The 22992-nt window shown below is 64.1% G+C and overlaps 2 protein-coding genes across 20 annotated transcripts in view; both read right to left on the reverse strand.

The window, feature by feature from the left end:
• Window positions 1-239: 239 nt before the first annotated feature.
• On the reverse strand, window positions 240-17389 carry TNNT3 (troponin T3, fast skeletal type). Of its 16 annotated transcripts, none has more exons than XM_057727216.1 (17): window positions 17303-17389; window positions 14088-14120; window positions 13955-13968; window positions 13470-13487; window positions 12129-12146; window positions 11929-11970; window positions 10882-10902; window positions 8562-8600; window positions 7906-7924; window positions 5183-5228; window positions 4450-4566; window positions 4274-4351; window positions 3916-4029; window positions 3723-3832; window positions 3550-3640; window positions 1941-1981; window positions 240-440 (listed from the first exon to the last, which is right to left on the reverse strand). In XM_057727216.1, exons 2-17 carry the CDS (start codon window positions 14102-14104, stop codon window positions 386-388), a joined length of 840 nt encoding a protein of 279 aa, XP_057583199.1. In that variant the 5' UTR covers window positions 14105-14120; window positions 17303-17389; the 3' UTR covers window positions 240-385. The 16 variants fall into 16 exon arrangements, with proteins under 16 accessions (XP_057583199.1, XP_057583201.1, XP_057583203.1 ...); XM_057727218.1 differs by lacking the exon at window positions 1941-1981 and adding an exon at window positions 2519-2559; XM_057727220.1 differs by lacking the exon at window positions 8562-8600 and adding an exon at window positions 10648-10662.
• Window positions 17390-22087: 4698 nt separating this feature from the next.
• Window positions 22088-22992, reverse strand: part of LSP1 (lymphocyte specific protein 1) — a 37039-nt gene continuing 36134 nt past the window's right edge. For all 4 annotated transcript variants that reach the window (XM_057729896.1, XM_057729893.1, XM_057729894.1 and 1 more), the window contains exon 11: window positions 22088-22498. The gene's annotated coding sequence lies outside the window, so the exon portion shown is untranslated. The remainder of the gene's footprint in view (window positions 22499-22992) is intronic.

Here is a 22992-nt window from a genome sequence, read left to right on the forward strand (position 1 = left end):
TGGGGACAGAAGAAGGTTCTAGGGGTGAAAGAGGTTGACAGAAGTGGAAGCCACTGCCAGAGCCAGCGGGTGTTGGGGGCCCAGCGCCCACGGCACAGTAGTGCCACAGCCCGGTAGTCCCTTGAGCCGACCCCTGGGATGAGCGCCCAGGGTCCCTCGGGCCCCCAGCTGCAGAGCAGCCCCTGTGATGCTTCTGCCAGCCCCCCCGGGGCCCCGTCCATGAGCCAGCGCACGCCTGGTGGAGGGGAGCCTGCTAGTTTTATTCACAGACCCCAGAGGATGGGGACAGCGAGGACAGAGACACGGGGCGTGACTGGGTGCCAGACGCCGCCATGTGGGCCCCATGGGCTGAGGGGCTCTGCCTCCAGGAACCTCTTCGGCTGCTTTACTTCCAGCGCCCGCCGACTTTGCCCTTGGCCGTGGTTCCGGCCTTCTTGCTGCTGCAAGTGGGAAGCAAGTTGGTCTTGAGCATGGGGGTATCTGGGACCTTAGCCAACCCCTTCTCCGGCCCCCAGCAGACCCCAGCCCCCAGGAAGCCCCAGCGCACATCCCCAGCTCTGGTCCAGTGGTGGTGACTCACCTGTACCTGCCCGGCTGGGCTGGGCGGTGTTGTGCCAAGGGAATTAGTGAGGTTAAGGGGGTGCGGACGAGAGCTTGGTCCCCCTCCCCCCATTCCTCACCCAAGGGGCTCGGGGCACAGGCGGCAGTGAGACTCCAGGGCCCTACGTTAGGCAGGTCTGAACCCACATGGGAAGCTGTCCCTGCGGGAGGCTGCCATCTCCCCAGTTACTTTGGCCTGAAAAGACTCTGTGCCCCCTGGGTCACAGCCTCCTGGGGCAGGAGGCGCTGGGGCAGTGGGCTACTCCAGTCCTTCTCACCAGGCCAGCAGTCCCTTCTTGGTGGACTCAGGACCTGGGAGGCCTCTGATTTGTTCCAGAGTATCGGCCCCTCAGCCACAGGTTAGAACCGGACCCTGGGGTCTGGAGGTCCCCACCCCGAGGGACCGTGGTCCTCAGGAGCCCACCCCATCTGTCTCAGGCCCTCTGCACGCCAGTGAGCAAGGAGTGAGCTGGGTGCCGAGTTCGTGGAGTGGTGATCAGAGCTCTTTCTGGACAACTTCGGGCTGGAATGGGCCCTGTAGCTCCCAAGGCTTCAGGAGAAGGCCCGGCACTGCAGGCCATGCCCACAACCTGTGTTCCACAGCCAAAGCCTGAGAACCCTCCCAGCCACGCACACGCAGACACATGCACACATGCAGACACACGCAGACACACACGTGCTCGTGCACACACCTGGTCGGATGGCCCGCTCGCTAAGGGGCCTGCACAAACCCCCGCCCTGCATGTCGGAGCGCGGGGAGGACGGCGTGTCCCCTTAGCCAGCCCCCTGCCCACCTTGGGGGGTGCCCACGCTCAGCCACCGGGCTCGGGGGCAAGATCTCAGAGCGGGTGGCCCCTGGGTGCGGACTCTCCGCGCCTTTCCCAGCAGCTGTTGTATAGGGTCCCCTGGATCCCAGAGGGTTCACCGTTCTGAGGAACCAGGGCTTTCACCCAGGGCCGTGGAGGGGCTGGTGACAGAGCCCAGGCCTCCTGATTCCCAGTCCCAAGTCACCTCTGAGGTGACACACTGCTGGCATGTCCAGGAGCCCAGGCTGGCTTCTCTGGGCCACTCCGAAGGCCACCCTGGGGACTCCCGCAGTCCCTCCCCCAACCTGCCGTCCTCCTGGGCTCCGGGGGTGGGCGGTGAGAGGAGGCCACAGGTCCAGGGGTTCAGGGCCCCGACATGAGGGCCCAAGTGGCCGGCTGGTTAGTCCTGTTACTGCTCTGCCAAGGGCCGGCAGCCACCGACACAGGCTGCACGAGCTGGGCCCTGGCGGAGCGGTGGCGGCCAAGCCCGGGGGCCACGTGCCCGCACAGGGCGAGGAGGGCAGGGCTACTCACTGCTTCTGGGCCTGGTCGATGCGGCTTCTGAGGTTGGTGATCTGCAAACAACACAGGGGACTTACCTGCCACATCCTGCCCCCAGGGCCCCTTGGTGGCCCAGGCAGATCTCGTGCTCTTCCTGCATCCTAGCTCCTCTGGTGGGAGGACACTCGTGCCTCTGACTTACTCTTGGTGGCCTGAGCTGGAGACCTGGGCCATGACACGCAGCAGCCCTGAGCCGGCCACTTACCTTCCAGCTTCCGCGGGATGTGGGGCGGGGGGCATGGGGCACAGGGGAGGCTTGCCAACACAGCCCCTGACTGGGGGCCGAGCTCAGAGCCCCACGGCCGCTCACTCCTCGGCCCAGCTGCTCCCTCCTGCCGACTGCCCAGGGAGGCCAGCACGGACAGCAGGTCAGCCCGGCAGCACCCCGGTGGCCGGCAGGGGGGAGGAGGCGGGCAGGAGGAGGGGAGGAAGGCCTCCGGGGTCTCCGTGCCCCCCGCCGCCGACACCGCAACGACCCGGGTTTTCGCCATGCGAGAGGTGACCGCGCACAGACACTACGAGCCTGGTCCAGGATGGACCCGGCTACTTACAACTTGGCCAGCATCTCCACTCTGGCCCGGACATTCATGATCTAGAAAGACCGAGAGGGTTAGGGGGCTGGGTGGGCGGCTGAGGCTTCGGTGCCCGCCGTGTGCTGTGCTGTTCTGGGCCAGGGCCCTCGTGGCTCTTGTAGCCCCTGGGGACCCAGTGTGGGCCGTGCACGATGTGTTGGGGGCAGTGTGACCCCGGCTCGGCCCCCTGGACAGGAGTGGGACCAGTCTAGGTCTCTCTGAAGCCCATTTCCGAGGCTGACCCTCCCAGGGGAGCATTGGCCAAGAGTCGCAATGTCCCTTGCGCCTAGCGGGCCCTGCCGGCCGACACGATGCACTTGCCCCTGGGGGTGGCCTGCGATGGGCGTGGTCCTGCTCCTGTCAGAGGTGGGGAAACCAAGGCGCAGGAGGACCAGGTAACTCGCCTAAGGGCACCCGGCTCCTGAGAAGGAAGCAGGACTCGCCCGGCTGTCAGGACTGGTCACTCACACCCTCCATCTCAGAAACCAGTAGGGGAAGTTGGAGGAGGGGCCTGAGAGTGGATGGTCCTCCCTGGGGACCCTGGAGGCTGGAGGGGTCTGTGCTTCACGTAGTGGGTCAGTCACCAGGACTGGCGTCCCCACCCCGGGCCCATGCTGACTCCGAGGGACAGGGCCCCCCCAGGCCTGCCCTCCTGACCTGTGACCCTGGTGGGGGGAGCCACCATCCCAGCCCCCTCCCCAGCTCTGAACTCTGGAGCCTGGGCAGGGGCCCTCAGGCGGGCATGGTCGGGACTTGGGTTTGCAGAGAGGGCTGTGTGGGAGGACCCCCGACCCCTGAGGAACTTAGTGCCACCCGGCGGACTCGGGACACTGGCTTTCCAAGGCCCCATCCTCCACAAGGGCCCCCTGCCCTGCTGCTCCATCCTGCCGGCCCTTGGAGCCAGCCTGGAGGAGGCCCAGGCAGGGATTCCAGCAGGACGGGGACTCTGTGGGCGTCCGAGGGGACTCGGGGTGCCTGCTGGCGAGTGAGGCCGGAGGTGCGTCACTCACGTCGTACTTCTGGCGCTTCAGCTTCTCCGTGCACTGGAATTTGTCCGTCTCCAGCTGGTACAGGGTGTCCCAGAGCTCCTTGGCCTTGTCCCTGGGGAGTAGCGGGTGGGGGTTGGTGCATCAGCCCTGGGAGGTGGCGCTGGGCGCGCCCCACGTCCCGGGCGGGTCCTCACCTGAGCTTGTCCTCGCTGAGGTGGTCGATGTTGAGGGGCTTCCGCCGCTCAGCCAGGACTTTCTTTTTCATCTCCCTGGCTGTCTGCTTCTTGCCTCTCTTCTGGTCAGCCTGAGGGGACACGACAGAAGGGACAACGTGCCACCGGCCTGAGAGCGTGGTGGGGACACCCGGGCCCTGCGCCCTGCCCTCACCTTGGCCAGGTAGCTGCTGTAGTTGGCACCCATGGAGGACAGAGCCTTCTTCTTCTTCAGGTCGTCCTCGGCCCTCCTCTTGGCATCCTCCTCCTCCCGCCGGGCTTTCTCCTCCTGCAGAGACCCCACCCCAAGCTCAGGGCAGGCATCGAGGACCCGCCTGGGCTCGGGACCTTCTAGAAGGTCCAGGTCCTGGTTGGGTCTGCCCTCTGGCGGGGGCTCTGCAGGGCGTGGGGAACTTATCCGGCGGCCCGGGTCCCTCGCCCAGGTCAGGGGGAGCATCAGGAGGAGGGAGGTCTGGGGGCCTGGCGCTTCTTGGGCTGGGGGCTGGGGTGGGGGAGGGGGGTGCCGGCCTCACCGCCAGTCTGTTCTGGCGCTCCCTTTCTTTCTCGGCCCGGATCCTCTGCTGTTCTGCTCTCTCCGCACGGCGCTTCTCCTGTGGCCAGAGGAGGAGTGGCTCAGCCCGGCCTGGACGCTGCCTGGTCCCCCACCACGTCCACCAGCCCCGCCTCCACCCAGAACTGCGGGACTCACGATTCTCTCCTTGAGCGCGACGAGCTCCTCTTCCTCCTTCTTCCGAGCCTCGAAGTGGCTGTCGATGAGCGCCTGCAGCTCCATGAGGTCTTTGTTCTGCCGCTTCTTCTGGATGTCCTGTTGGGGACAGACCAGTCGTCCCCACCCCTCCTCTGCAACCTTGGGCTGCCTGGCCCTCCTGGGGCTAGGCTGCCTGCTCCCTTCGCCACAGGGTAGGAGTGGTGCCCTCCCCAGGGGTGAGTCCAGGCCATGTGCAGCCCTGAGGTCGGTCGTCAGCACCCCGGGATGGACTGGTCCTGACGTGACCTCATTGTCGTGCCCAGGGATGCCCCGTGAGGGTCAGCAGAGAAGAAATTGGGGAGGTAGTTTGCTGGATGCACAGCTGGATGGGTGGGTGGATTGACGGATTGGTGGATGGATGGATGGATGGTATAGATGGATGGAGGAAAGGACAGATGGGTAAATGCACAGTTGGATGGCTGGATGGATGGATGAAAGCATAGATGTGTAGATGGATAGATGGGTGGATGGATGAGTGGGGGAGGTGGGAAGAAAAGTGTCTATTACTGGAGGAGTTTCCTCTGGTCCAGGAATGAACTAAAGCAGAATGGCTTGGAACCAGGAAGCCCTAGCTCTGGCTGCTGGAGAGGAGAAGACCTCCTCAGGCTTAGCCTGGAGCCTGAAGGCTGGGTGCTGGGGACAGAGTGTGTTGATCTGGGCCCCATAAACTTACATCGAAGTCTACTTTCTCCCCTTCCGGGATCTTAGGAGCAGTGAGTCTGAAGAATAGAGAGAGGCTCATGAGTGGGGACAAGTGGGGACCCCACCAGGACGGTTTGGCTAACCCCACCTGGCTTGGCCCCAGGTTGGCCCTCTTGCCCTCTGGCCCTGGCATCGGCTGAGGGCACATTGCCTGACCTTTGTTCTTATCAGATGTATAACCCACTGTCCCCAGAGTGACTTGACCCTTCGAGAAGTTTTCAACCTCTTAGCATCCCCCTGTTTTGCCAACTTCTAGACCCCGCAAGGGCTATTTCACCCCTGTCTGTCCAAGAAGGACAGCCTTGCTTTCTTTCTCAAATAAACAAATGCAGGTCAGACTAGAAGGCAGGGTAGTCACCACAGACCCTCCCAGGGCCTTTGGCCTCTGTGATTGGAACGGCCATCTCGGATGGCCCTTTGCGTTTCTCCGGCTTTGATCTTTCTTTCTGGGGATGCAGAGGAAGGGAGGCTGAGCAGAAGGTGGTGAGAAGAAGAGATGAGACCCTCTCTGAATCCCGTCGGCTGTAACAGCCTTTGCCCCCCCCCTCCCCTGGAAACATTTCAGATGGAGCAAAGAGTTAATCAACAACAACAACAATTTCTACAAAAAAGAAGAAAGTGGAACCGAACGTGGCCCGGGATGCTGGCGCGGGGGGAGGATTTTCTAAGCTCGGAAGGTCCCGCTGGGGGAAAGATGGCCAGATGACTCCATGCACTGAAAAACTTATGGATGTGGAAAAAGGCACAACGCGAAGGGGGAAAAAAAACCAGACTAGAAAAATATTTTCAGCAAATACAGAGAAGACTTATATCCTTATGCAAACCAATGATTAAGAAAACACAGAGACGCCCCCGCCGTCAGATAAATGGGCAGAGGGCGTCCGCTAGCAGCTCCCCAAGAAGAAAGACCACCAGTCAACACACGCGGGAAGGGCCCCGGCGCCGTCAGAGGAATGCGAACAAAAACAACCCGGAGAGGCCGTTTCTCATCCGTCCATCAGAGGCTCCGTGTGCGAGCACGTCGTGGGCCGGGCATGCGGCGTGGAGACCGCACTGGCGGCCCTCGTGGAAGCCGTTTGGCAAAGGCTATCAAAAGCCTTAAGAACGTTCCTACTCTTTGACCCAGTAATTCCATTCTGGGAATGCGGCCTAGGGAAATAACCCGAAAGACAGAAAATGCTTTCCACCCAGCGTTATTTATGATAGTAAAATATTGGGGAAAGCCTTAATATCCTGCAATGGAGGAACGGGTAGCAAAATTATGGTTTCTCCAATTGATGGAATATTATGTGGCCATTCAAAATATTTAAGAAGACTATGTAAAAACATGGAAAAATACTTAGGAACAGCACTGCATTTTTTAAAAAGCAGAATTCAAGGCTGTATAGACAGGATGATGTTTGAAAAACAGCCCAGAGTTTCAATCTTTTTTTTTTTTTTCCAAGCCCTATGCATGGAAAAAGAGTAGGAAGAAATAAGCCCTTTTATTTCTTTCTACACTTTTCCGCAGTCTGGCCGGCGGGGTGGGAGAGTTATAGATGATTTTTTTTTTCATTGGACTTTTACGTATTTTCCAAATTTTCTTTAATGAGGTGTTTTATTTTCATAATGAAAACACAAACATTTTTTTTTTTAACTAGAAAATATCTTGTGACCCGGCAGCTTTCTTTAAAATTGCTGAAAAATAAAGTGCAACGGATGGAAATGTGCTGGCTATACGTTTGCATATTTCCAGTCTGCTTTGGAGAGTCCGTAAGGCTCCCCTAAGTGGGAGCGAATGCTTGGCGTGCGTTCACAGGCGCTGACATCCCGTCCCGTGCAGAGCAAAGGCCGGCACGAACCCTCTGAAGGATATCGGGATGAATCACGTGCACAGTGCCGTGGGCTTGTGTGTACTTACCAGAAACAGAAAAGTCAGGGAAGTCAGATTAAAACAAAAAATCTCTGAACCACTCACACGTGGGCAAAACGAAGGAAAGAACGTCCCTTCCGATCAGGAAGATGGTTCCCCAGAGGGGCTCGAGGCCCTTTCGAAGGGAAAGATCGTGGCTCCCATCAGGGTTTTGTTTCCAAGCGGCTTTCAGGGGCGAGACCCTCCCTCTCACCACCCCACTTTCAAGCCTATTTCACATCTAGGACCCTGGGAGATTGGGGGCAGGGAAGCACAGCCAGTGTGGGCAGTGGGGTGCTGGAGAGGGCAAGCGGGAGCTCCGTGGTGCCTCCCTCTCTCTGCCCCATTTCCCCCAACTTCCTGCCCCACTTGCTTCCTCCGCCTATCGCCTCCTCCTGCAGGAAGCCCTCCTTGCCTACACTGGATGACCTGGGGCGGAGCCACGCCCGACTGGACCTCCAGAGTCGGTCTCTGCCCATCCCCGGGGGTGAAGCACCAGGCAAGGTCTGACCCCCGCCTGTGGGGCTGCCCCCAGTGACCCCATTCCTGTGAGGCAGCTCATCAGAAATCTGGAACCTTCAACACCAAATCGAGACGCAAAGAAGCGGCTGCTGTCTCTCAGGTGTTTGGGTCCCCAGAGCCTAATGTGCTTCACTGCCTTCCTCGGGGGGCCCGGGGCCTCAGGTGGCCTCGGGCCCATCCAGCCTGCCAACCCGGGCTTCTCCTCCAAACATGGGCTCCAAGGCCTCACCCAGCCCACCCCGCTCGCCCGGCATCCAGCACTGCCCGGGGCCCGCACTCACTTGGGTCTAGGCTTCTCTTCTGGTCAGCAGGGCGCCGGCGTGGGAAGAGGGGAGAGGAGAGAGAAACCAGGTGAGATGGGCAGCCTGCGCCCGCCAGTACGTCCCTGGGGGCACCTGGCTGGGGGCGTCCTGGGCTCCGGCCAGTAGGGCCACCTGCCCTTCCAGCTGAGCCCACCCCCCACCCTCCCCACCCACCAGGGGCGAGGGGGTCTTGCCCCCACTCTGGGCCCATGGAAGTCCCTGTGGAGTCTGAGGAAGAGAGCTCAGGTGCAGGGCCCATCCTTGTGGGGCAGAGGCAGGAGAGAAGGGCCAGAGATGGAGGAGGGAGCGGGGCGAAGACTGGGGATAGGGGCAGCACCCCCTGCCCAGGCTCCTGGTGTGCTGGCTGGTCCCCACTGACCGCCCCGCTGCAGTGTCGGGCAGAAGCTCAGGAGCAGGTAGCGCTAAGCCCGCGGCAGATGCAGCGCAAAGCAACTAGGCCTGGCCCTCAGAGGCCCCGGTGCCAGGAGAAGAGGAGGACAGACAGATGGACAGGCGGGCTGAGGGAGAGGGACGGAGAGCCCTCGAGACAGACCCTGGGCAGGCGGGCCTTCTCTCCCAGGGTCTTTGCAGACCCAGCCCGAGCGCTGTGTGCACCGGCCGGGCCCGGCGCTTACCTGCCTCGTCCTCCCACTGCTCCTCCTCCTCCTCGGCGTCTTCGGGCAGAAGCGCACATGCAAGAGAAAGCGGCGGGGCTGCAGGCAGGCGCGTCAGGGGCGCGAGCCGGGGAGCGGGCGTAGGGCTGGGCCAGAGCCAGCCGGGGGACGCGCCCGGACCCCCCTTCCCCTGGGCGTGCATTGGCCTGGACCCCATTTGTGACCCCGACGGAAGGCCAGAGAATTTCCGTCTGGGGAAGGTCTGGAGGAGCTGTGCGGCCACGATGCCCTGGGAGAGACCCCCGCGACCCAGGAGGTGGCGGTACAGGCCACTGGCCTCTTTGAGTCTTTCCGCTGGGGGTGGGCGGTTCTGAGGACCTGACTCCTGGGTTGTGTTGGGTTGAAACCCGGTGAATCTGGAACAATTTGGTTAGTAAAGCCTCCTGGGGCCTCAGACCTGCAGAAGCCTGGCTAGTTGCAGCCCCAGCCCAAGGGGCCCTGGGTCGGGTCAGCTCAGCCCTGGGGGCCGGGCTCCTGACCTCCCGAGGGAGTCTGTCTCAGCCCCTTGGAGGTTTCTCTTCCGGAGGCTGGGTGGCCACCTCAGGGGTTGGCCTTATGACAGGTGGCCTGTCCAGGCTGCAGCCTTCAGACCTGAGACCCCACCTGCCTGGGCGAACCTGGCTGCCCTCCCATGGGGGCAGCTTCCTCTGAGCCTCCAGCCTCCCCGGGCCCTGGGGAGGTCCTGGGCGGCCTGGATGTAGCCCGGGGTCTGCAGGGGGCTCGGCAGCACTCTACCCCCGTCCCTCAGTCCCTGCTCTGGGCCCTTCGGTGGCAGTGACAGGGCTGTCCCCACGCCTGGTGCTCAGCCTGTGTGAACCCCCAGTGGCCCCTGCACGTGGCCGGGCCCCAGGCCTGTCGGGGTGGGAGGGCTCTTGGCAGGGTCACCCCCTGCACCCCCTCAGCTCGCACATCACTCGGCTGCTTAGCTGCTGCCACTGCCCCACCCCCGCGCCCCTGCTGGGACGTCTGTTTTCAGGTGGGCCTGATGTCCCTGTCCCCCACCCCCGGCACCTGGTGGGGGGCTGTGAGCAAGGGGAGGCTGGGGGAGATGGTGCTTTGGGAGCAGATGCCGGGGCGGGCGTGGGGGGTGGCCGAGCGCCATGCGGCAAAGCTCCCCAGGCAGCGGCAAGCGGGCAGCGGCCTGGCATCCCCTCCCCCATCTGTCTGTCTGTTGGCCTCAGGGCTAGTTCCAGGGTGACCTGGTGACTGCGAGGCCCAGCGTCCACCGCCCGACCCTCAGGCCCGGCATGTCCCTTCTTGTATAGGTGGCCTCACTGTGGGGACTGTGCTCTGGGTTCGGGCCCAGCTGGGAGGCCCTTGCGGCCCCTCAAGGCTTCGTGTGAAGGCGGGGGCTCCCTGACTTGGGCCCCGACTTGAGCCTGCAGCTCCATCACCTCCACTCCGGGGTACGGCCAGCCCCGCTGCGGGGAGGGCAGGCCCACCCAAGGGGCCTCCTCGCGCCCGGGTGTGTCTGGCTCTGGCCCAGCTGTTGGGTGGGATGCCGGGACCTGACTGATTGCTCGTTTGCATGCAAGGCCCCTGGCTGTTCCGGGTCCCCGATGTCCCCACCTCAGCCGCAGCCTGACTTTCTGATTCACCCACTTGCCTCCCCACCCTTCCTTCAGCATCCCCCCACCCCCACCAAACCTCCCCTCTCTGCCCTGCTATCTGGGGTATGGAGGAGGCCATCTGTCCTGCCTCTTCTCCTCTGCTCTTCCTCATCCCACCCTGGTGGATCCCGAGGGTCCCAGTGGACCCCAGCCCAGTCCTCCCAGGGCCCGCACCCCTCTCAGGCCCTATGCTCAGCTCTGCCCTTGGCCTCGAGGCTGGTCGTCCCCATCTGCCTGCTGGCGGCCCAGGAAGGTCCTCATCCCCCGGCCCCGAATGCCCTCGGCCTGCTCCCCGTCACCTGGTCCCACCTGAGCCAGCACCCCGGGCCTCCCTGTCCCCGCCCTGTCTGCAGCCGGTAGGAAAGTGCGAGACGCATGCAGGGAGGGAGGAGAAAGCGGCAGGGCTCTGGCCTCTGGGGGGCTGGGGTCGAGCATACCTTCCTGGGCTTCCTCTGCAGAAGCGGCACCGTGGGGGCGGGGGGGGGGGGGGAGAGAGAACCAGCTGTGAACCTCGGGGCAGAGGCTGAGGGGAGGGGGCAGTGGGCGAGCAGAACGACACTGTGAGTGGGTTACGCGGCCCCTCTTGTTCCTGCGCGGCCAGACTGCGGCTCACACTCACACACACCCCGTGTGCACATGCGCCCACACGGGGCTGCCGTCATGGCACGTACCTGGTTCATGAACTTCATGGACTAAGGAGGGCCATGGACCAAGAGGCAACGCGTGGGTCAGAGGTCAAAGGAGAAAGCATCCGAGGTTAATGGAAACGGCCGGTCGCCATGGGAGGGTCAGTGGCCGAGGCCGAGGGGTGGGGAGCGTGCGGGGAGTGAGCGAGACAAGGTCAATGTTGGCCCGGGGCAGCGTCCCCCGTCCTGTCCCTGTCTGTGCGGAGATTCCAGCCTGGCTCTTGCTTCTGTCGTGACATCTCTGCTGGTCACGGGGCTGCGGGGGGCCTGCCTCCCTCTGCCACCTCCCCTCTTCCCGCCTTTTTCAGGCCCCCCAGAAGGACTTCCATGCGGGGACGGGGCTGTGGCCTGGTGGGGTAGCACCAGGGGCCTGGAAGGGCAGGGCCTGTAGCCCAGGAAGCTTCCTACCAGCCTGAGAGTGGGGACGCGCTCCCTTTTCTTTCCAAGCCCGCCAGGGTGCTCGGACAACGGGCACTGGCCCTCAGCTGCTCTGACCACTGGTCCGAGCACGGGATTCCCGACCCCGAAGAGAGAGCCCACTGGGGAAGGCTCGAGGGGGGCTGGGGAGTGACAAGGGCCCCTGCGGGGGCTGACAGGCCTGGCTCAGGGCACAGGCCGCAGGGGCCGTTCTGCCATCACCCTGTGCTCTCCAAGATCCAGCCTGGGGCCCTGACCCTGTCGAGGTGTCAGGCGCCACGGGACCCTGAGGTACCCACCCTGGGATGGAAGGCTGGCTTCAGGGATGTCCCAGGGCATCTAGGTCTATGTCTGGTCCCGAAGTGCCCCCCGAAGTGCCCCCCTGACTGGCCACCCATGGATGCCCCCCACCCCCGCCACCCTGCCCATGTTGGGGGATGCTGGCCCTCGGGGGGCCCCCTCTCTGGTCAAGCATTGGCCATGGTTAGTGGGTTACATTGGGGCCACATGTGGGGGCCCCTTGGCTGGCTGGTGCCTTGCTGCCCCCTCCCCCGCCCTGTGTGCCCAGCCAGCGCTGGGCCCCACATGGGGACCAGAAGTCCTGTGTCCTCATACCTTCTTCGTGGACCTCATGGACTTCTGCAGGCGGGGGGTGCACTGGGTGTGCGGGTGGCGGGAGGAGAGAGGAGAGGTTAGGCCAGGAGCACACAGCACGTCCTTAGAGGGGTTGGGGGCACTCGGGGTCACTGAGGGGGATTCGGGGGGCAGAGGGCTGGAGAGTGGTTGTGGGGGCCGGGGTCCTGGACCCCACTTACCTTCCTCCTGGGCCTCTTCTGAGGTGGGAGCCGGAGGGCACAGGAGGGAGAGAGGGAATAGGACAGTCATTAGGGGGCCACACACGGGGTGGCAGGGAAGGGAGACGGCCCCGGGGTGGGGGTGGCAGGCAGTGGGCCCTCCAGGGACCAGGGAAAGGTGGTCCTGCGTCGCGGGCCCACAGGACCTCAGAGAGCTCGGGCCTTGGCCCGCCTGTGCAGTGTGACCTCCTCCAGGCCCTGGGGGGCTCCGCGCTCCTTTCCCCTCCCTGGGGAGCCTGCCCTGGACTGCGGTGTCTGTGCACCGGAGGGGCTCGCTAGGTCTGACTCTGAAGGTGCTGGCAGTGAGGGCGGGTGTCATGAGAAACCCCAGGAGATGCTGACTGGCGGCCAAGGGGGTCTGCAGGTGGGCGGCCAAGGCAGGTACTGGAGGTCCCAGCTCGGGGGACATGCCTACCGGCCCCATAGCCTTCCCTGAGGAAGGGTGGCTCCCAGGACCACGGTTCCCTCTCAGAAAGGAGTCTTTCTACCTTTTCAGCAGAAAAAGAAAGGTTTTGCTCACGTTGTTAAGGTAGCCAAGTGTTTTCAAAATATTTTCAAACCCTAGTGCCCAGAACGTCCCACAAGAGAGGCCTGCCTGGTAGATGTGGAGCCAGGGGCTGCGCAGGAGCGCCAGTCGGGCCTGAGAACTGCCCGTGCGCACCCTTCCCAGGGGCCGCGGCTCCACTCCCACGCCTGCCCGGGCACGACCCACCCCACCCGGAGGCCCCCACAGACGCGGGCTAGGGAGGGGTCTCCAGATCCGCCTGGGGGTTCCTGCTCCCAGAGGTGGGGGGCGGGGAGGATGCTGGGAGAGAGAGAGAGAGACAGAGACAGAGACATAGAGACGGAGATGGAGATGGAGAGACACAGAGACAGAGACAGAGAGACAGAAATGGAGAGAGACAAAGAAAGACAGAGACAGAGAGAGACAGACAGACAGAGCTGTTGAGAGACAGGTGGCGCCCGCACACCCAGACTTGCTATTAATGAGGTGAGTGTCTTTGCGACCGAATCCCAGCTAAGGGCACACACCATGGACACCATGGACGAGATTATTATGTATAAGTAATACATAATAATAGGGAAGGATTAATGAACGATTAATGAACGCTTTCTATTAATCGAGGAAAGAGGTGGGCTGTTAGGGGTGACGGCAAGTGGGGATTAGGGATGAGGAAGGGGGACGGTTACTTGGTGAGCTCGGGGGGTGGAGGGCTTGTGGGGACAAGGCTGGGTGTGTGTGGGGGGGAGGGGGAGAGGCCTGGGGCTGGGGCAGGGCACTTCCGGGGCTGCCTCAGTTACCTTCCTCCTCGTACTCTTCTGCAAAGGGGTAAACAAAGGAGAGGAGCCGGTTAGAGGGGCACCCCGGGGGCGGGCCTGGGAGGGAGGAAGCAGGGGCCAGTGTGCCCCATCGCCCACTGTCAGGCCTCTCCCGCCTGCCAGAGGGGGGGCGGGAGGAACAAGAGGCTCTGGCGGCTCACGCGAAGGGGTCTGTGTGGAGGACCGGAGGACGGGGTCCTCTTCTGGGGAACGTGGCCCCGCGGCCCGCAGGGCCCCGCAGGGCAGGCCGGGTGTGCGGGGGGCTGAGCTCGGGGGCCTGTCCTGTGAGAAGAGGTGCGGGCAGCCGTGGGAGCCCGTTTACGAGGGGTGGGGGTGGGGGGTCGATCTGGACGCCGCTTCCAGCGGGGGCTCCTTGGGAGAGGTGCTGGCAGCAGCTGGAGAGCCCCTCCCCACCTGGGCTTTCTGTCTCGAGGCGGATGCAGAGACAGTCTGGCTTCCACACTTACCCTCGACGTGTTCACTGTGGGGGAGAGAGGGGAGGGGGTGAGGGGGGGGGAAGAAACGAGCTCTCGGCAGGGGGTCCTCTGGCCTCTGAGCACAGCCAAGATCCAGGGGTCCCGAGGCCGGGCGGGTACTCACACTTCCTCGTCCGACATGGTGGGCGGGTGCTGTCTGCGAGGGGTTGGGGGAGACCAGCGCGAGAGTTAGGAGTCGCCTCGGTCTAGAGGGCCTGGGACAGCGGGGGGTGGGATCTTGGAGGGGGGCTGCGAGGGGATGTCTGTGAACGGGGGCGGGGGGCTGGGGGGGTCAAGGGCCAGCTCTCTGGCCTTGGGCGGGCCGGCTCCCGCACGCGCGGCCTCCTCAGCAGGCAGCCTTGCTTCCTCCGAGGCTCCAGGCCCCCCAGCCCTCTACGCCCCAGATCTGATCCCATTCCGCCCCCCTTCCTTCCCTGGCTCCAGCCTGGAGCTTGGACTCCCGGAGCTGGACGGGATGCTGGGAGGTCGTGGCGGGGCAGACATCCTCTCTGCAGCGGCCCCCGAGGAGGGTCATCCAGAATGCACACAGCCCGTCCAGGCCAGGGCGGGGGCTGGGGGCGGGGGGCCCTCCACGTCCAGCCTGCTCTGGACGTGGAGAGGCCCTGCTGATGTTGCCTCAAAACCTCCCTCTTGGTGGTCTCTGCTTTGGGGCCTAGATTGGGGTAGTCCCAGGGAGCCCCCAAATTGTAGAGCTGGGCTCCCCCAAATGGCCACGTTGCACCTTCCTGGGCCTTCCCGCCCACCATCCCCACCAGGCCGGCTCCTCAGGTGTGAGCCCAGCCTCCCCTCTCTGACCGAGGTTTCCTGCGAGGACCCTGTGTCCTCTTATGGGGGTGCCCAGGGATCCCCTGGGGTGCCTCCTGTTCCTCTGCGGAGCCCTCTCCCAAAATCACAAGCACGCAGGAGCCATTCTGTCCCCTCTCCCCGTCTCCACGTCGCCCCAGCAGACAGCAGCCTGAGCCCTGGCTTGTGGGGGCTGCGTCTGGGCCGTTTCTCTGTGTGTCCCCCAAGCCTGGTGCCCATACCAGGCGCACATGCCCTCCGAGAACGGAGGGGACGGCCCGTTCCTCCCTCAGCCTGCTTTCCCAAGCCCCGCGGATGCTCTGGAAATTGTCAATGTCTGCAGCCTGTGCCCGGGCCTGGCCGCGTGCATCCAGGTGCGGCCGGCGCCGGGCCAGCAGGCTCGGGGACCAGCGATCCGTGAGCTGGCCACCGCACAGGCCTGAGGCGGCCCCGGGGCCTGGGAACGCTCGGAGCAGCTGCACCAGAATGTTGGCCCGGGGTTTCGAAAAACAGAGTTCATGACAACATGCTACAGCGTACTTGAAGACAATAGTTATGGCCGCCCCATGGGAGCTTTGTATAAGAAAAACACAAGTTCATCATCGAAAAATGCATTTACATCGCATTGCTAAGGTGGGAACAGTTTTCCAAAGCCTCTGTCAAGAATGTTAATTTTCCCAGAGCAATTTAAGCTCCATGCAAAATTAACCAACGGGTGGATCTCGGCTAGCCCTCCAGGAAGACAAGCAGCTCTTTCCCATCCTCGAGTCTGTTCCTGGGGCTCGGCTGCCCCCTCAAGTCACAGTCTCCTGCTGGCTCTGTAGCTGGGACCTCACCGTCCCTCAGCCCCAACCCTCCTGCTGGGCCCCGTCCCTGGGTGCAAGGCCCCTGCCCCACCCAGGCCCCTGTCCTCGCCCCGCTGTGCCCACCTCTCCCCCTGGCACGCCCGACACCTGTCAGCTGCCTGGAGAGGGGGTGGTCATGGCCTGGGTCCAGGGGTGGGTTATTTTTAAGGAGCCAGTGGCAGCTGAGACATCCAGAAATAGGCACCCAAATTAGCCAAGACACCTCGGCCCAGAAACCCAAGACGGTGGGCGGGCGGCTGTGAGGGCAGCCGCCGCTCAGGCCTTGGCCTGCCTCCCGCCCCTGCCGGCCCCACCGCAGGTCTCCCAGGCTGGCCTGAAACCTCCCCATCTTGCCCTCTTGTCTTCTGGGCCAGAGTCCCAGGGGGCACGCAGGTGGGCTGCCGCATCCCCAGACAGGGTGCGGAACCCTCTCAAAAGGGAAACTGAGGCTGCTGAGGGCTCCTGCTCCTCTGCCCAGCAAAGCCCTGGGGGTGACACCACGGGCTGCTCTGTCCCCCCGCCCGCCCTTCCCCTGCTAGGGGCCCAGGGTGGGGTGTGCTTGGGGGCAGGGTGGCATTTTGACAGCTGAGAAGGAAACCAGTTGTCCACTTAATGTCCTGCCCTCAGAGGGGCCATTGTGAAAACAGCCTCTGAGGTCACCGCTCCTTGGGGACACCCCCTCCTTCCTTCCTTCCCAAGTGACAAGGTGGGGGCGGGGAGGCAGGAGGCCCTGCCGCGCGCTTGCTGAGGGGCCCTGACCCTGTTCCGTGATCCCATCTAGCAGTGGCTCCTCACCCGTCTCCTCCCAGAATGATTGAAAGCACCAGAGGGGCTGCTGCCCGGCGGGAGTGCCCCGTCCCCTGACGTCAGGAGGGGCCGCCGAGCCCTGGTCTGAGGGGGCACAGGAAGGGCAGGAGGGGTGTGGGGGCCAGGAGCTCGGGTGGGGTGTCCTGGGAGCACGTGCTCCTCCCGCTCGCTCTGAGGGGGGACACGTCTCTCTTGGGCAGGCAGAACAGACGCCCAGAGCCCCACTCCCTGCTCTGTCCTGCCCCAGCTCAGGCCCTGTCCTCTCCTGGCCTTGACCTCTGGACATTGGCTCCCAGGCTGCCGGGGTCCCAGCCACCCCTCCCCCCAGACCTACGCCTGTGAATCAGGCCCACCTGGCCTGAGTTGTTGTCTTTACAAATGGCGGCCTTGGAGGCTGTGGCCACTGGGCTGAGCGTCCCAGCCTCCAGGGAGAAGCTGGCCAAGGAGCCCCTCAGCTTAGCAGAGCCCTGTGGCAAGGCCATGCTGGGGGCCAAGAAGCCCTGGGCAGCACCCCTTCCTGGCCTCTTCACCTCAAATCCTCATGTCCCTCTAGCTCTCTGCCTTGGGACCAACCCCCTCAGCCCTGGGCCTTGCAGGCCACCCCCTCCTTCCTCCTTCTTGGGCCTCCCCTGCCCCTGGACTCTGATCTGAAATGGGTTCTTCTCCATCTGATGTTCAGAGAACGTCACCCCGCAATGCCAGCACCCCAGATCCTTGGGGCCCTGGGGTGGCTTCCTGGGTCTCCAAGATGCCATGCGTAGAGTGGAGAGGCTGGGAGGCCCGGTGTGCTGTACCGTCTGCATCCCGGGACCCCAGGGCACGCCCAGGCCACCGGCACACAGCTGGCTGGCCCGGCCCCGGGGCTGCTCTCAGCTCTACTGACCTGCGGCTGGGTCTGCAGAGACGGGCAGGAGCTCCCTGTGGACAGGACCGGCTCAGGCACTGCCTGCTCGGCCGCACGCCCTCGTGTTATAGTGACATTCGATCTTTCCCAGCAGCCCATTGGCCAGGGGCTGGGTGGCCGGGCGCGTGTGGCGGGCGGGAAGGGGCCGTGCCTTGAGGCCCCTTACCAAGTATAGGAATAGCAGAGGAGGAGGCCCAAGGAGGTGAGGCTGGGGGGAGAAGGAGGGGAGGGCCGCCCCCCTCCCCCAGGAAGTGTCAGCTTCTATTTTTACTCCCCCAACAGCGGGCACATTCTTCATGGGCTGAGGAGGGTGAAGGAGGGTATTGGGTGGCCCTGGGGAGGGAGACAAGGACCCTCCTTTGTTCAGGCTGGTGTGGGGCCCCCAGATCTGGGCCCCCCACTTCCCCGGGAGAGCTGCCCCTGCCCCCCAGATCTGCCCAGGAAAGGGGTCTGCCCGGCCAGGCTGCACCACGCAGGCCCCAGGCCCACCCTACCCCCCCATCCGAGGCAGCGGCCTGAGGTCCCTGCGACCCCCACAGAACAGTCCTCGGCCAGGCCCTCAGCAGGTCCGAGCCCCACCGAGTGGCCGGACCTGGTTCCCTGGGTGCTGCTGTTGGGACGCACAGCGTGCGTGGGCGGAAGAGGTGCCAACCTAAGTCCGACGGGGGGGTCTGGCATCTCCCCAGGAGCGGGTGCCTCCCAAAGCCAGGGGCCGCGCCTCCACAGTCGGCTGGGAGCTCTCCGCTTGGGGGTCCAGACCCTGCAGGCCTGTCTCTCGCCACCGGCCAGGCTCCACGTGCCGCTCACAGCGGGCTCCACCTCACGCACGCAGAGCCCCGTCTTCCTCTTCTCAGGACTCCAGGTGGCACCGTCCAACGGGCACACGCCTCGCCCGAGGCCTTCCACGGTCCCCACGCGGGCCAGCGAGGCCGCGCGCGCCTACGGCCCTGCCAGCCGGACGCAGAAGGCTCCGGGTGAGGGGTGGTGGTCACAGCTGGTGGGTGAGGACACTCCGTGGACGCTGGCCTGATTCGACGCCGTGGCTGGTGGGCCGGGCCCCGGACAGGGGCCGGTCCTGAGGAGACTCTGATGAGGCCCCCGCCCTCTGGAGGCTTAGGGCCGGGGGCGTCGGGACCACCCCTCCAAGCCCCAGCCCTGCTTCCCCTCATCCTGCCCCTCCAGAGCCTCCTGGGAGGTTTCCCTGGGCTCCTCATCCGATTTCTATGAGTTGGAGATAAGGCCGTGGGGACCCGAGAGAGGCAGGTGGGCGCACCCGTCCACAGCCAGAGAAGGCAGCACAGACCCCTATCTCCTGCCCGCCCCCCCAGAGCTCCTGGGGGCAGGAAGCCCATCGAGGCCAGAGCCGCCGGGGTCCTTCCTGCCTCCCTTGTGGGAACTCGAATCCCTCCTCCTGTCCAGCTCCTCGAGTGGGCGAGGGCTCAACGGGCCACACGCAGCCCTGACCCCTGGATAACTCTGACCAACGTCCTGTCCAGTGGGGTCAGCTGTCGAGACACTTCCGAAAAAGGCCCCTGAGCGGCTCCTGGGGCCGCCCTGCCCCGTCTCCTCCCCACGGTGGGAGCTGACGTCCCTTCTCAGGCCGGTTCCTCTCTCTGCTGACACTGTCCGCCTCCCCCTGCCCCACAATCCCCGGAGGCAGGTGCCCCCGTGGAGGAAGCACAGGAGCAAGCCCTGGGCCTAGGAAGCCCCGTGTGTGCCCAGCCCCACCACCTGTGGGTGCCTTGCTCCTGGGAGCTGCCGGACACACCTCGCCCCGGGCCCGGGGTGTTCTTGGGGGCTGCACCCACAGGCGGGCACTCCACGGCCCTGCAGTGGCCCCACTTGGCCAGCAGAGGAGGGTGGCTGCCCGCTCAGTGGCCTTGGCCTCTGGCAGGTGCTCTCCTGGGAGCGGGCGCTGAGGTCAGAGGGACGGGGCAGATTTTATTTTGGGTATCGGCAACCTCCCCCTCGGGGCGCCAGGCCCGTGGTGCAGCAGGACGGCATCGAGCGGGCTCTGCTGGACAGGCCACAGGCTGCCGAGGGCCTGCGACAGGTAGCCCACGCCCTGGTCCACCTGGCCTGGCCGGGCTGCGGTGGGGGAGGGCGGCAGGACAGGGGCCCCCAGGGGCTGGACAGGGGGCTGGAGACCTGGGGAGGAGGCACGCGATGGGGTGGCCCAGACCAGGCTGGGTGGGGGACTCATCTCAACCCCAGGAAGAATTTGAGGGCTGACGGGGCAGGGCCTCTGCCCGGGGACAGCGGGAGTAGAGGGTGGGCTTCTCAGGTCTGCAAAGCTGAGCTGAGCCAGGGAGCAGGAAGGAGGCCGTGGGGGGCCAGTCCCCCCAAATAATTGTCTCTAGGTGTCTGCAGGTGACCCTCAGGGTGGTGGGGGAGGGCAGGGGCCCCTCGATCTGGGTCCTGGCCCCCAGTGTACACGCTTAGGAGTGGCGGGGCCCAGGGACCTTGAGCCTCTCCTGGGAGCCCTCAGCTGACCTAGGTGCCCACGCCAGTGCCAGGCTGAGCTCCTGGTCGGCCCGGCCCGCAGGCTCGGTCTCTGCCAGGCCCCAGATAGAAGCTGCTGACACAGCACTTCGGGGGTGAGCCTCTCCCAGCCGTGCAGCTGCCGCCCGCACACCCTGGGAGCTTCTGCAGGGTCTGCCGTAGGGCACCGGAGCAGGGGAGCAGGAGGGTGTCTGGTGGAGCCTTTCAGGACGGACGGCAGAGGGCCAGCGCTCGGGCGGTGGCCCCTCTGAGCCTCCTGACCTCTGTGGTGGGCAGGCCCTGACCCCCAGCTTCTGCAAGGCAGGGGCTGATTGTCACTGTCCTAGAGGAGACAGACCCTGGGTCCTTGTCCCCAAGGTCGGGCCGGGTGCCAAGGACCCCGAGAGGGGCTGGGCTGGATCAGGGCTGAGTGGCGCTGCTTTCCTGGCACTGCCCAGCCCCCCTCCCCCCACACTCGCCCCTCAGTGCCTCCCACTCTGGTCCCTGCTGGCCATCCCCTGGGCCGCGTGGCTGCCTCTGCCTGCTGCCCTGCCTAATATCCCATCCAGGTGGGTGGACGGGAGCACCACGTCCCCTCGCAGACACTCCCAGCTGGCAGAGCACGGCCCTGATGCCCCCGCAGAGGGGGCCACAGGCAACAAAGGTATGGTGGAGCTGCCCGTGTTCACAGCCCCTCTGGAGGCAGGCAGATTTTGACCATGAAAACTTCAGAAAACAAGTTCTCAGCAGACCCAGGCCAGAACCCCAAAGGTCTAGGAGGCCTGCTCTTTAAAGGGGCTGCCCTGACCCCAAGGGCAGCAGGGCCCCCTGTTAGACCTGTGAGCAGGCCGGGGAGGGGGTGTGCGCTTGGGAGGACAGCCCCACCCTGTGCCCCCACCACACGCTGGTCCATACACCAACGGCACATTCATTTTCACACCTACATCCTCAGTCACTGTCTGTCTCCCTCCCTCACTCCTTCCCTCCTGCCTTCTCCCTTCCATCACCCACCCACCCACCCACCCACATGCCCACCCCCCACCAGCCCTCCACCCACCGTCCTGTGAAGCAGGCATTGACCTGACTGCCTCTCCATCTCTTCCCTGGTCTACTCTCTGCACAACTGCTTTTGAGCCCATTGACCTCTCATCCCTTCTGCAGACCCACCCATCCACCTGTTCTTTATCTATCCACCCATCACCCAAGGATTCACCACCCCTCTTTCTATTTATACACCATTCATTCCACCTACTCATCCCTCCATCCACCTACCCATCCATCACTCTATCCCTCCATCCATCCATCCATTCATCCATCCATCCATCCATCCATCCATCCATCCATCCATCCATTCATCCCTCCATCCACCCACCCATCCATCCAACCACCTACCCATTCCTTCATCCATCCATCCATCCATCCATCCATCCATCCATCCATCCATCCACCCATCCCTCCATCCACCCATCCATCCATCCATCCACCCACCCATCCATCCAAACACCTACCCATTCCTTCCTCCATCCATCCATCCATCCATCCATCCATCCATCCATTCATCCCTCCATCCACCCACCCATCCATCCAACCACCTACCCATTCCTTCATCCATCCATCCATCCATCCATCCACCCACCCATCCATCCAAACACCTACCCATTCCTTCCTCCATCCATCCATCCATCCATCCATCCATCCATCCATCCCTCCCTCCATCCATCCCTCTATCCACCCATCCATCCACCCACCCATCCATCCAACCACCTACCCATTCCTTCATCCATCCATCCATCCATCCATCCATCCATCCCTCCCTCCATCCACCCACCCATCCCTCCATCCATCCCTCCATCCTTCCGTCATCCATTCTCCACTCATCCATCCACCCACCAAATCTTCACTGAGCACCTCCTGGTTGCTGGGATGGGGATGACCCCAAGGTGGGTCTTGTCCTCAAAGGGTGCACAGTCTAGGGGTCCAGAGCAGAAGTGCATCCTGTTTCAGGGGCTATAGAGTTTATAAGGGGCCAGTCAAGGGGCAAGCACCACAGGTACTCTGGAGGAGGATGACTGAGCCCCCACCCGTCACATGCACCCTGACTTTGGCCACCATACCCCTCACACCCCAGAGCCTAACACACAGAAGACCAGTGGACAGGACAGAGTGTCCAAATCTGAAGGTCAGAGGCCTTGGCCCCACAGTGTGCAGGGTGGATGGCCTTTCCAAAGGGCCCTGCTTCCTGCCCCGCCCCCGTCAGTGAGCCCCAGAGAGCCAGCACGTGGAGACACATGGGAGGTTTACTGCACAAAGTGGAGGGGTTCCAAGCAGGGGAGGGGGGCAGTGCGGTGCAGGTGTTGGTGGCTCTTGTCACGGAGGTCCCTGCACATGGCCTCCCTCTGCACCGGCTGCGCCTTCCCTGGGAGCTGGTGGCTTCTCAGGAGGTGGTCCCTTTGCCAATCAACAGCCAGAGTTTCTTCCCTCCGGACGGTGAGGGCAGAGCCGGGGGTCAGGGGGAGAGGCTGGAGGGTCCAGGAGCGAGAGGTGGAGGACGTTGGGGGGTGCGGGTGGCCAGGCGGACCTTGAGAAGCAGCGTCTTCGGCAGGGCAGGGGTGGGGTGGGGGGCTGCCGGCCCCTCCCTGGTGCATGCATTTGGAGCCAGGAGGTGCCGGCGGGCAGCCGAGCCGGTCAGGAAAGCTGCAACACGGGCGGGGGAGCGTCAGGCTGCTTGTCCAGGCCCGTAGCCTCTCGCTGGTGGTGCCTGGCCTGCCCACACCCCCGCCGCCCCCCAGGAGCAGCCTCCCCATGGCAGCCGTGAGCCCGGAGTCCAGCTCCGGCCTGGAAGCTTGCTTCCTGACACTGCGCTCCAGTGCCCTGGGCCCTGCTTGGGACTCAGGGTGGAGGGACGCGGCTGGCCGCCTGTTTGCCTGCTGGCCTGACAGCCCCCCAGGCGATACCTGGGGTCCCGGCTCCCCTGAGGTGGGCAGCAGCAGAAAGCGAGCCCTGGCAGAGCCCTCGGGCCCCTCCCTGGGCCCACAGAGCCGGTCCCACAGCAGCCCCCAGGCCTCCCTCCTCTCCCAGGACGGCGGCCCCGCTCAGCCCAGGCACCATTTGTCAACGTCCTTGCGAGCACGTGGTGCCCAGAAAGCAGGGTGGGCGGCTTGGCAGGAACCACCCCGCCGGGACGTCTG

Source organism: Hippopotamus amphibius, chromosome 3, assembly GCF_030028045.1.
Source record: "Hippopotamus amphibius kiboko isolate mHipAmp2 chromosome 3, mHipAmp2.hap2, whole genome shotgun sequence".
NCBI classification, from domain to species: domain Eukaryota; kingdom Metazoa; phylum Chordata; class Mammalia; order Artiodactyla; family Hippopotamidae; genus Hippopotamus; species Hippopotamus amphibius.

Excerpts from the sequence above, each read along its gene's own strand:
- TNNT3 (XM_057727216.1), bottom strand. Across the intron at positions 1,982-3,549 it reads TGAAGCGCCAGAAGTACGAC|ATCACCAACCTCAGAAGCCG; the intron begins GTGAGTGACGCA and ends TGTTGTTTGCAG. Across the intron at positions 441-1,940 it reads ATCGACCAGGCCCAGAAGCA|CAGCAAGAAGGCCGGAACCA; the intron begins GTGAGTAGCCCT and ends TCCCACTTGCAG.